Source organism: Labeo rohita, chromosome 13 (genome assembly GCF_022985175.1).
Source record: "Labeo rohita strain BAU-BD-2019 chromosome 13, IGBB_LRoh.1.0, whole genome shotgun sequence".
Classification (NCBI taxonomy): Eukaryota; Metazoa; Chordata; class Actinopteri; order Cypriniformes; family Cyprinidae; genus Labeo; species Labeo rohita.
Window position 1 is genome coordinate 24,427,632 of NC_066881.1, and position 13,246 is coordinate 24,440,877.

Below are 13,246 nucleotides of genomic sequence, written 5' to 3' on the forward strand. Positions count from 1 at the left end.
CACCCCCTTGTCATTCAAGATGATCATGTCTTTCTTTCTTCAGTCGTGAAGAAATTATATTTTTTGAGGAAAACATTTCTGGATTTTTCTCCATATAATGGACTGTTATGGTGCCCCGAGATTGAATTTCCAAAATGCAGTTTAAATGCTGCCTCAAACGATCCCAAATGCGGTTGTAAATGATCCCAGCCGAGGAAGAAGGGTCTTATCTAGCATAATGATCAGTTATTTTCATTAAAAAAATACAATTTAAATACTTTTTAATCTCAAATGCTCGCTTGTCTTGCTCTGCCTGAACTCTGTGTATTCTGGTTCAAGACAGTTAGGGTATGTCGAAAAACTCCCATCGTATTTTCTCCCTCAACTTCAAAAGTCATTTCAAAATCATCCTACATCGCTGCAGAAGTACCAACCCAATCTTTGCAAAGTGAACATGCAAAGAAGATCAAACACCCTTAACAAAAAAGGTAAAACAGCGATATAGGACGATTTTGAAGTTGAGGGAGAAAATGAGATGGGAGTTTTTCAACATACCCTAACTGTCATGAACCGGAAAAACAGGCAGAGTAAGACAAGACGAGCATTTGACATTAAAAAGTATATAAATTTGTTATTTTCATGAAAATAACCAATCGTTTCGCTAGATAAGACCCTTCTTCCTCGGCTGGGAACGTTTATAACCGCATTTGGGATTGTTTGAAGCCGCATATAAACTGCATTTTGAAAGTTCAAACTTGGGGCATATAGAAGTGCACTATATGGAGAAAACGCTGAAATGTTTTCCTCAAAAACCTTAATTTCTTATCGACTGAAGAAAGACAGACATGAACATCTTAGATGACTTGGTGAAATCTGGAAATTTCAATTCTGGAGTGAACTAATCCTTTAAGCAATATCCGTTAATTAAGACCCAATATGTTTTGTTAACGAATGAAAGTAATTCTAAATAAAAAGTCAAATCAGAGTCATCTGAGAAATGCAAAAACTTGCATCCTGTCTGGATTGCTATAGCAATCTATTTTTGTATTGGTACCTCTCTACAAAATACTATGTTTCACAACTCTGTTTTTATTTTTGTATGATAAATAACTGTTTACCTTTACAATAAAAGCCAAAAATAAGCATTCCAGCAAATCTGGCAAACACAAATAATGATAGATAGACATGAAAAGAGAGTAAATATGCAATCTTGACCATGGGGCGAATCTATCGCTTTCCTTTCTAGTAAACACATTATGCCAAACGTTACTGAAATGTAACTTTCCCGGGGGATTGTGAGAATGTTGGATTCTTCCCGGAGCAGATGCCCATTTCTCTCTTTCTCTCCTCCCTCTTTCTGGGCTGAAAAAACTAATCTTGCCTCTATTAATGACTTCCAAGGGGTGACAAAGCCCTTGAAAGGCCTGCATCAGATGGATTTGGGCCATGGTTGCTGTGGAAATTACTATCATTTGTTCAAAGGAAATGACTTCAGATGCCACCGTGTCTAAAGAGGGGAACATTGGCAAATTGAAATTTGTGAAAAGGAGACTAGCATGGTTCTCTCACTCTCTTATAAGTCTCCTTCCTTTTAGTTGGCTTTTCTCTCTGCCTCTCTTTTTTTTAATCTTACACCCAGAATGGATCTAGCCTGTTTTGTCTGAATTCTGGAGGTTTTACCCTTTTTGAAAGGTTAATCCCACACATGCACTTCAAACCCCCTCTGCACTCTATCTGTTTCATCTGCCAATTAACTGCGGGTCGGGTGCTTTGTCCGCCAGAGTGTTAACCTCAGTCATGTTTGGCCGTTCTGGAAGTGCCGCGAGTCTCACTCTGAGATGAGAGTCGCTCTGGTGGACATGTACAAGGATAGAGGCAGTAGGGCGGGACTGTTTCACTCCATGGGCCTGGGAATGCAGAAGGGAGATCTGAAGTGGCAAGACGCAGACATACTCAAAGGGCTCCTTTGAATTCCAGTTAAAACCAGAGGGTTTGGCATGCTTCATATTTTCTATATTTTTGATATTATTATAAGGTTCAACAATGAAATTGGTTGTGGCACTAAGTCTGATTGGATACAACCCATTCAAAGCCTCTGTAAATAACAGAGCCAATTAAACAAAACTGTACTTGTAAATATATATATATATATATATATATATATACACACACACACATACATATACAAACAAATTCAACATATACATATTCAAACAAATGCTGTTCTTTTGAACTTTCTCTTTAAAGAATCCTGAAAAAATACTTTTTTTTCTCTGAATTGTGTAATACAAACTCGCAATTCTGAGAAATAAAGATGGAATTGCAAGATAAAAACTCGCAGTTCTAACTTTTTTTCTCAGAATTGTATGATATAAACTCACAGTTGTGAGGAAAAAAAACTCAAAAGTAAAAAACTGAGAAATAAAGTCAGAATTGCTTGATATAAACTCAGTTCTGAGAAAAAAAACTTGCAGTTCTGAGAAATAAAGTCTGAATTGTGTGATATAAACTTGCAATTCTGAGGAAAAAAAAAAACTTGTTATTCTGAGAAATAAAGTCAAAACTGCAAAATATAAACTCACATTCTGACTTTTTCTTAACTGCAAGTTTATATCTTGCATCTTTTGTCACTTTTTTCTCAGAATTGTGGGTTTATCTCATAATTCTGACTTTATAACGTAATCGCAATTCTTAAATCAGAATTGTAAGATATAAACTTGCAGTTCTGAGAACATTAGTCTTTTTTTTCCACTCAGACTTAATTTGCAGTCGACCCTTTGCAAACAACTTGATTGACAGGCGATCTGGCCAATAATAACCAAATAAATCTGACAGGAGAGTAGATTAACTTTGGTGGACTTGAAAAACTTGTGTATTGACGTCTTTCCACAGTCGAAATAAAATACATTCTGATGTTCATTCATGGTTTTTTTATTCATGCTTTATGTAAAGGAGAAAACACGATCGGTTCACGTGTCATTGATCTAATAAGGCAATACAGTGATCTGTTGCGACACATTAAAGAGCCACAAAACGGTATTTATTGTTTGAATTTTGTTTAAAGTGACAACATTTTAAAGCTGAGACCTTGTTTCATAGCAGAAATAATCTGCCTTGTCTGTCGGCATGTTGTCAGTTTCCTCTTTGTTCCACAATGTATTTTTCACTGCGTTAGATCATGATGTGTAGTGTGAGAGCGGCATTGTTTGTTTGACATAGCAACAGTAATTCTGAGGTAAAAAGTAAGAATTGCAAGTTTGTATTACTCAATTCTCAGAAAAAAGTCAGAATTGCAAGATGTAAACTTGCAACTGCAAAAAAGAGTCAGAACTGTGAGATAAAAAAGTTGCAATGACCTTTTTTTTATTCACTGGTTAAAAAGAGCTTCCATATTGGTGAGCCTAAGAGCCTTCTTTCAAAAACATTACTCTCACTCAACTCTGACCAACTCCAAACACCCTTAACATGTAAAAATTAAAACATTTCATTATGAATAAATTCATAATTTGTCACAGATCTTACAAAAAATGAGACAGAACAGTTTATTACCCTGAGTCAGAAGGCATGGCTGGGTTACCTCCACGCCGTTTACTACACACTTGGCCCCTGGGAGTGGCACAAGTGTGACGGTTCCTCTCTGGTTCTCAAACACACAGTGTTCCCTCTGAAGAGCTTCACCATGGAGCACTGCAGAACAGAGTGAAAAAGTCTCTGACATTGCCAACAGCTTCCTGTCAGAAATCGATGTGGACGGAATACAAACCTATATCCTGCTCAGGCTCGGTTCCTCCAGCCCCAACTGAAGTTCTACCTTCCTAAACAGCAGAACGGGGAATGCTTAGAAACCCCACAACAGCACAACAACAATCCCAACAATACTCTAGTTATTGACAAGAAATGCTGTTTGGGCAAAACTGGCAAACAACATCATGTCAATGAGAGATGAGCTTAACTGTATAGTACATGTTGGGGTGCGGCTTACCTTTAAATGATAGAGAACAACTCCTGTGCTGAGGCGATCTTCATCAATGCAGATTAAATACGGCATTTGGGAATCAAGTACTACACCGATACCCTCTTTTCTGAGAGCTACTGTATCCTCCTAGATATGAAACGTTGAAGTCAAGAAAGAAAAGGAGATGAGATGGATGGGGGTTGGCAGGAAAGATGATGAGCTAAACCATCACAGAAAAAAAAAAAACCCTCTAAATAATGTTTGAAGAAGCGGGACCAGTGCATAAAACTGAAATGACAGACATTTAATTGTAAAGTATCAGAGCAGAGGAAACAGTGTGTGTTGTTTATGACTTTGTCTTCATGCCCCAAGGCCAAGCAGAATAATATCTGGCTTTGGCTATAAGTCGAAAGGTTGGGGCAATGGGGATGCTGGGAGAGAGGGAGGGATGTGAAAAGAAGAAAACACCATAAATCATTTAGATCACTATGGGTCCATCTTGAACTCTCAAAGAGTTTGCAAAAGGAAATCACATTCTACCAAACTGATCTCAACATGCCGTTAAAACAAGGACATGTCACAATCAATACATAAAATAACACTACTAAAAGGCACTTGGCATTTGAGGTATGGCAATTCCAATATATTAATGACTTGATCCTATTGTAGTGAAAGCTGGTATTTGATATCACAGATATTTGAGCCATTTACAAAAACATTATAGGGATATGCTAATAGACAACCTCCCAGAAATCAAGTATTGCAAGAAAAATTAAAGCTGCAAGCAGCACTGAAAGGGCCCCCGCAGCCGGGCTCACTGCCACCCGAGGGCTTTAGGAAAACAGTGAATGGTAAGCATTTTACATTTAAAGTGGTAAATATAAGAGGAAAATGTCAAAGTAATTTATATGTGCCAAACTTCCTGCTGCCAGCTGGTGGCGCTATGACTATAACAGAATTTTGGCACATAGATGTCGTCAAGCCAAGACTTTGAACAAACATATGAAGTTTGGTGCAGATTGAACATGGTATGTTTGAGTTTGTGTAAAACATGACATATCATGTTGCCAACAGGTGGCGCTATGATTGTAACCAAATTTTGGCCTTTAGATGTCTTAAGGCCAGGACTCTTACCAAACGTGAAATCTAGTGCAGATTGGACATTGCATGTTTAAGTTAGTGTAAAATAAGTAATTTCTTGTTCCCAGCAGGTGGCGCTATGATTGTAACAGAATACTGGAGTTATAAGCAACTTTTACATCGAGCTTTGTCAGGCCGCCACGAACACACCCTTTAACAAAAAGATGTTCGCAATTTAACATTGCAAAAACCAAATATAATATTGATGTCATAAAATCTCTAGGAGTTGGAGCATAAAACATACCACTTCCTGTTGCCAGCAGGTGGTGCTATGGCTATAACTGAAAATGGGCATGTGTTCAGGACAGGACTCTTATCAAATATGTGAATTTGGGTGCATATCGGACATAATATGCCTGAATTATAACAACTTAAACACTAAAGTTTGTCAGGCCACCACTGACACACCCTTTAAAGAAAACTCAAGATCTTCACAATTTAAGATTTACTTAGATTACACTGACCAAATTTGGTGTTGATCTGTTTAAATCTCTAGGAGGAGTTAATTTTAATACAACACCTAAAAAAATGGCACAAAACTTGCAGAGAAAATTCTAAATAACAGACTTCCTGTTGGGTTTCGGATTTTTTGTAGGTATTTGTGTTACATGTGTTACATGTAGCCTTAGGGGTACTTTGTTTAAATTTTATAGGTGGCGCTATCGAGCCATTTTGACACACCCACTTCTAAAACCCATATTAGATGTACATTTTTTACCACTTTTGTTTCATGAGTTTTTGAGCATGTTTATGCCCTCAAAATGTGATTCATTTTGGAGAAGAAGAGGATTTCAATACGGTGCTTGCACCACCGGTGCTCGGGCCCTAATTAGGCAGAAGTGACGTTGCTGTACATGTTCCTTACAAACTGCCACTGCAAACATCACAAAGTCAGATAAGTGATTAAAACATGACTGTTTTTCCTTAGAAACCACAATCCAGTTGCCCAATAGAAAAATGCATATTTGACAACAAATAATGCTATACAGACTAAAAAAAGACCATTTTAATATATCTGGCTTTAAAAATTTGTTTTTGAAAGCAGAATTTGCCCACCAAAGAGCCCTTGCAGCATGTGAAAAATGTTAAAATGGTGTCGCTATTCTACGCATGACTTGTGATTAATGCAGTGATATAGCACAGCGTTGATGTTCCGATTAAAAATCATTACACTCCAACACCAGCACTCCCCATCATAAACTTTAAAAGTCACAGTTAAATCAATATTCACAGGGAAAATCCGTCTAAATATGTATTTAATGACATTTCAACAGCTCTTCACAGGACGGTAATGATAAGCAGAAAAATTATTCTGCTGTGCGGGGCGTCTTTTTTTTGTAAATGTGGTAGCATGTGTCCATGTTATGCATCTTATTTCATTCTCCACAGAGATGGGAGGCACTTGGATGTTCGCTGTGTTCATGCATGCCATCAAAGCGCACATTCTTCAAAGGCCATTTGACATCCATGATGGTACATGCAGATGGAATATAAAGATTAATGCATGTGCTACTTTGAAAACGTTGGCTCCAAGGGAACCACTATCACATATGAAATAAATTCGCCATGCAGGATTTAGCATGTTCATTTTTAGGATGCAAATCCTAGACATACTACGGTTGCAAAAATCCTTGCTGAAAGACCAGCTTAGAGCAGTGTGAGTTTCCAGACTGGTTTTTCCTGATTAGTGTTAGTTTGGGTTGTGGTCTAGCTGGTTAACTAGCAAAACTGGGTAAAGCCAGTCCACCAGGTGATAGTTTTCTGATAATGTTCTTTACCCTCATGTCGTCCAAGATTTTCATGTCTTTCTTTCTTCAGTCGCAAAGAAAGGTTTTTAAGGAAAACATTCCAGGATTTTTCTCCATATAGTGGACTTTAACGGGAGCCAACGAGTTGAAGGTCCAGATTGTTTCAATGCAGCTTCAAAGGGCTCTACACGATTCCATCCGAGGAATAAGGGTCTTATCTAGTGAAGCGATTGTTCAATAAAAAAAAAAAAGAAAAGAATATACTTTTTAACCAAAAGCTAGAGCTAGTGCAAGATGAGCATTTGTGGTTAAAAGGTATATAAATTTCTTTTCTTTATTTTTTTAAGAAAATGACAATCATTTTGCTAGATAAGACCCTTATTCCTCAGTTGGGACAATGTCCTTTGAAGCTGCATTAAAACTGTAATTTCGACCTTCAACCTGTTGGCTCCCATTGAAGTTCTCTATATGGAGAAAATCCTGGAATGTTTCCCCCAAAAATCTTAATTTCTCTTCGACTGAAGAAAGAAAGACAAACATCTTGGATGACATGGGGGGGTGAGTAAATTATCAGAATTTTTTTTTTTTTCTGAAAGTGAACTAATCCTTTAAGAAACTATCTGGGTACACTATCACACCAGCATCCAAGAACATCATATGTTGGTTTTTACTGTCGAGATAGCAAACTCCGGTACTATATGCCAATGCTACAATTCAGCTTTTAAAGAAAACGGTGGTCACTGGTTGAAATTATACGTTTTGTGCAGGACAGCGTATTTGAGGAATGCATAGACTTCAAATTTTTGTATAACCTCAGCGAAATAAACAAAACCTCTATTCTGGTCTAACTTTGAAACATGTCTATGCCATCCACAACGTATGCAAACATCGCTAAAATGGTAGAAAGTGTCATGCCTCATCAAATAAGTACTCTGCTTTGAATAATGTGTGCTTTCACCGGGGAACACGCTTCTGTTTCCAATACGAGAGAGGAAATAATGACAACAATCCACCTGACTGAACAATGAGAAAAGACCTTCAGATGCCTTGCGCATACTGAAGCAGCACAACAAAAAGAAAAACACTTGCATACCAGTTTGCCCGTGAGGATGCATTCAAAATGGGAGAGGGCCAGAGGACATCTTGAAAGGAGTTTTGGACTTGGACAGAGTGTTGGTATTAATTCAGAGATCTGGAGACTGGAGCACCAAAGGTTTTCTCTTCAGAGTGAAAGTTAATGTGCTTTGGTTCACTGTGCCCACTGACCTGAGAACTCAAATGTCTTTCATTCTCTGTGGAACAAAAGTAACTGCCTTTAAACTTCTCACTGTGTATGTGCCAGTGATTTTACTCATATTGTTTTATATCGTTTCAAACCTTCATGACTTTTAAACCTCAAAAAGTATGCAAAAGCACCGTAAAAGAAGTACATTCAACTTGTATGCAACAAGCCCTGTTTGGTGAACAGGATAAACTTGTTATTGTAGAGTCAAAGAGTTCACAAATTGGACATTGCTACTTCTCTCATGAATGAGTCTCGGAGGATGCAGAGCTTCATTAGTTAAAATCTGGTTCATTTCTCACATAAAAACACTGATTGACTTCAGAAGACATGAAACACAAAACTCTCATGAACTAATTTTATGATACTTTTATAGTGCTTTATAACTCCATTTTGTGTTCATTTTAACTTTATTTTTAAAAAAAAGTAGACAGAAAAAAGTCATACAAGGTTAGAACAAGTAAATAATGGAAGAAATGTCATTTTGGGGTGAACTGTTCATACAAGACAGCCTAAAATATTCAATCAAATAACCTTACTAGCTCATTATTTTTTGTTTTAACAAATGTGGGCTTTTTCTCCTCATCTGCCATTCTTCCCTCATTCTCTGCCTCTTCAGGCTAGAGAGCAATGTGTCTATTTCCACCTCATCGACAGCAGCGAACGGAGCAAAATCCTTTTCTCCTAACGAAGAGGGAGAAGCATCGATTGTGTGGAGGGTCTTCTCTTCACACTTAATTAAATGAATTCTTCCAAGACTTCATTAGATGAGAGAGAGATTGAGAGAGAAAGAGAGGGAGAGGCAGGGAGAAAGATAGGAACCATGTCGGCAGATTAATGTACTGTATCACTTTTTCGGAGAGGGAGAAAGAGAGAGAGAGACAGAGCGAGCCTGGGAGCAAGGTACCTTCTGCTCCTGAGAACTTCTTAAACGTGGTGTGTGTGCTGGTTGTAAAATTACATGCACTTTAAACTTCTGCTGCAAATGAGATTTGGCTGGCATTTAAAAGCTCATCATAAAACCGCTAATTTATTTCACTCTCTTGGCAAATTAAAGGTGGTTCTGGTGCCCAAGACTTCAGCTTTTTGATGCACTGAATGTGGTCTGAAAACAAGGCAGATGCACCGGGCGAAGATTAAAAAGAGCTCTGAATATATATGGGTTGAGAGATCAAGAGAGGATAAGAACTGCAAAATGGTGCACTGACTATAAAAAAAGAGAGGGAGAGGGAGAGGGAGAGGAGATAGAGCAGGAAAAAGCAGGAGGTGGGATGTTTGTTATCGTGTAGGGCAGTATACACAAGAACAATAACAAAGAATAATTCCAGTTTACATTTCAAGTAATGCTTATTCATGCAAAACTTGATGTAATGATCCTACGATTCTGATGTGCCAGGACATACCATGTAATATAAGTTTTATAATGCTGCTATGATGTTAGTTAGGTTAGCCAAGTCAAAAGTGTCCATTCCTAAGCAATTTTATTATCCATTTGCTTCCAAAAGTAACTGCACACCTCTGTTCAACATGTTTTGGTATCATTTAATTTCAGAAACATGACGGGCTATCCCCTTAAAGTGATATTCACCTGCATGTAATTCCAAACCCATTAGACCTATGTTCATCTTCAGAAAACAAATTAAGATATTTTTTTTATTAATTCCAAGAGCTTCCTGAATGTCTATAGATAGCAACACAACTGACACGTTCAAGGCCCAGAAAAGTAGCAAGGACTTCGATAAAATAGGCCACGTTCACACAGCAGCAGAATATGGTTGTCAAAACTGTATTTGAGTCCTTAATACGGTTCCGTTCACACACAGTACTGTTATTTATGGGTGTGACAAATGTATTCTATAACCGAACTCACATCCGTAAATTTTCAGGACTCACAACCGCATTCTTGGAACACCCGCGCTGTGTGAACAGAACAGGACTGGACAACTACTTGTCCATCACCTCAAACAGTGCAAGAGGGCCGTTCTGCCGCGTGTCTACCGTGCACTGCATTCTGTAATTTGTGGTTTCGGTAACTTACAGTGATGGAGAAATCATGAAAGTCATCTGAAAGTTTTATATCCGCTCCTGTCAGTTTTGTGTTCTGTACACGGCTCAAATGCTCTGCTCTCCACTTAAATTTAAAAGCGGCTGTCGGTTAATGATGATTTGATGGATGAACTTGCAGCTCGATTGGACTCTTGTCGTGTCAGAAAGTGATAAGACTTTCAGTTTTATAGACTTCGCCATCTTTGATATTGCTTTGGTCTCTTTTGCGATGGTTACTCTTAAGGAATAAGGGCTTAACTCCTGTTGCACATTCATACAGACAGTATTTGAAAAGCGACTGTAAGCTAATGTGTGAACGGGACATTTCGAGACTCACACCCGTAAGTAAATGCGGTTGTCAATCCCAAAAACTGACAGTGTGAACGTGGCCATAGTCCATGTGACATCAGTGGTTCAACCTTAATTTCATGAATTGAACCACTGATGTCACATGTACTATTTTATTGACTTCCTTACTACCTTTCTGGACCTTGAACGTGATAGTTGTGTCGCTGTCTATGCAGGGTCAGAAAGCTTTGAAGATTTGATCAAAAATACCTTAATTTTTGTTCCCATGATGAACAAAGGTCTTATGGGTTTTGATCAGCATGTGGGCAAGTAATTAATGACAGAATTTTCACTTTTGGGTGAACTATTCCTTTAAATGTATTACTCAGCATTAGCAGTTCGTTCAAATCCCTCACTCCATTAAAAGAGTAGTTCACTTCCAGAACAAAAATTTATAGATAATGTACTCACCCCCTTGTCATCCAAGATGTTCATGTCTTTCTTTCTTCAGTCGATAAGAAATGATGTTTCTTGAGGAAAACATTTCAGGAATTATCTCCATATAGATGGACTTCAATGGTTCCACCAAGTTTGAACTTCTAAAATGCAGTTTAAATGCAGCTTCAAAGAGCTCTAAAAGATCCCAGCCAAAGAATAAGTGTCTTATGTAGCAAAACGATCAGTCATTTTCAAAACAAATTGACAATTTCTATACTTTTTAACCTCAAATTCTTGTCTTGTCTAGCTCTGTGTGAATTCTGTGTATTCCGGTCCAATACATTTAGGGTATGTCGAAAAACTCCCATCTCGTTTTCTGCCCCAACTTCAAAATCCTACATCGCTGCAGAAGTACTGAGCCAGTGTTTACAAAGTGAAAATGCAAAGAATATCAAACAACCTTTACAAAAAAAGTTAAAACAGCAGTGTAGGACGATTTTCGATTTTTCGACATACCCTAACTCTATCGCTGAGATAAGACAAAACGAGCATTTGAGGTTAAAAAGTATATAAACTGTCAATTTGTTTCAAAAATGACAGATCATTTCACTAGATAAGATCCTTATTCCTCGACCCTTATTATCTGTAAATTTTTGCTATGGAAGTGAACTAATCCTTTAAGTATGAGCAGTAGTAATAGTGATGCTTGCCTTCACATAGACTAAGAAAACTAATAACGGTCAGAATTACATTTTAGTTACTAATATGTCCTGAGGTCTATGTTGGCCAGTTGCTGATTTGCCAATGAAAGCTTATATTCCTTTTCCTTTCATGGCTTGATATGGTTCTCAGATTGATGTGACATCCATTGAAGAAATGCTACATTATCTATTCTGCTCCATCAGGTATAAACTGGACGTGCACAGAGCTCATTAAAGGAAAGCTTAATTATTGCCTTTCGCTGTTCATTTGCATCCCTTTTTATTATCTGAAGGTATTTCACACCTATCCAGGGCTGAAAAAAACAATGTGTTGTAATCACAACACAGCAATTAAACAGTTGTCATGCATAATTAAAGAGTGTATTTTAATAAACACTGAACGTGATAAAGAAGCGAGAGGAAGAAAAATGAAATTCAGAGAAATAGGAAGGGTGGGAGGAGGACAGAAAGACGTTTAATATATAAATAAATACTCTTCCAGAGCCTCCTCAAGACAAGAATGAACACTTGTGTTAGTGTGTGTTTGTGTGTGTGTGTGTGTGTGTGTGTGTGGCTCCGGGGATTTGATGCATCTTTTTTTCAAAATGAAAACAAATGGCACAATCGACTGGAAGATAAACTGCTCTGGTTAGGCCGCCATATCTGTCATCAATCCTCTCCATTCCCTTCAGTTATGAATGAGCACTCCTAAATTAACAAATGCGACGAGGGCACATCACCTCGCCAGCTCCCGAAGACTGGGACAGCCGCTGGACAGAAGCAAATTCCCTCCCTCCCACTTTGTTTCTGTCTCTCTCTGCGAGTCCACTATTGAATCACGTCTACTTATTAACCGCTGTCCCCTCCCCACCCACCCTGTAACCAATCTACAACGGCACAGCTGCATAACTTTGCATCCCAAATCTGCCTCAGAAAGCGAATTAAGATTCTGTTTACGTTCCAGAGCCAGAGAATTGCCGTCACTCTCTAAAAGCGTCAATTTACTCCTGTGAAGCAGCGAATCAACTCGCATCAACTAAGTTAACCCTGTGCATGCTGAAAGAGAGTGAAAACTGAAATAGTCAGAAAAGGCAAAAAGGAGATTTTTTACGAGTTCAAATAAAACTGGCATCTATCAAAATATAACATAGATAGGTAGTGTCAGGAGGAACAAATGTAAATATAGGTATATAGCTAGATATACAGTATACATACATGTCTATACATACATACTTCTATAGAGATATGCAAATAGACCTATATATATTCTGAAAGGCTTGCACATAGAAATCTGCTCTCTGTCCAACGTGCATTCTGGGCCTGATAAAATGTGTTTTTAATTTAAACTTTTCTGGATTCCCTTTTAATGGTATAATAAATAAAAAATTCTAATCAGTTGAATACATAAAACTTTAATGTATTGTATTGTAAAATTGTGTGTATATATGTATATATATATGCATCATTTTTAAATACCAACTGGTTATCAAAAACAGCATTAAAAATGAATGTGCAAAACATTTTAAATAATATGTGGGCATAATAGTTTTTTGGGGGGTTATTTTATTTATTTATTCATTCATTTTTTTGGTGCTGCAAAACAGAGGTTTACTGTTTAAATTAAAACATAAATTAAAAACTGTGCTACTCTCCTAAAAAAAAACAAAAA

The 13,246-nt window shown here is 37.6% G+C and overlaps 1 protein-coding gene across 5 annotated transcripts in view; it reads right to left on the reverse strand.

The window, feature by feature from the left end:
• The window catches only part of kif16bb (kinesin family member 16Bb), a 58,257-nt gene that overhangs the window by 23,613 nt on the left and 21,398 nt on the right, over positions 1 to 13,246 (reverse strand). For all 5 annotated transcript variants that reach the window (XM_051126600.1, XM_051126599.1, XM_051126597.1 and 2 more), the window contains exons 13-15: positions 3,962 to 4,081; positions 3,743 to 3,794; positions 3,529 to 3,666 (exon numbers count right to left, since the gene is read on the reverse strand). In XM_051126600.1, coding sequence (XP_050982557.1) covers positions 3,529 to 3,666; positions 3,743 to 3,794; positions 3,962 to 4,081 — 310 coding nt within the window. The remainder of the gene's footprint in view (positions 1 to 3,528; positions 3,667 to 3,742; positions 3,795 to 3,961; positions 4,082 to 13,246) is intronic.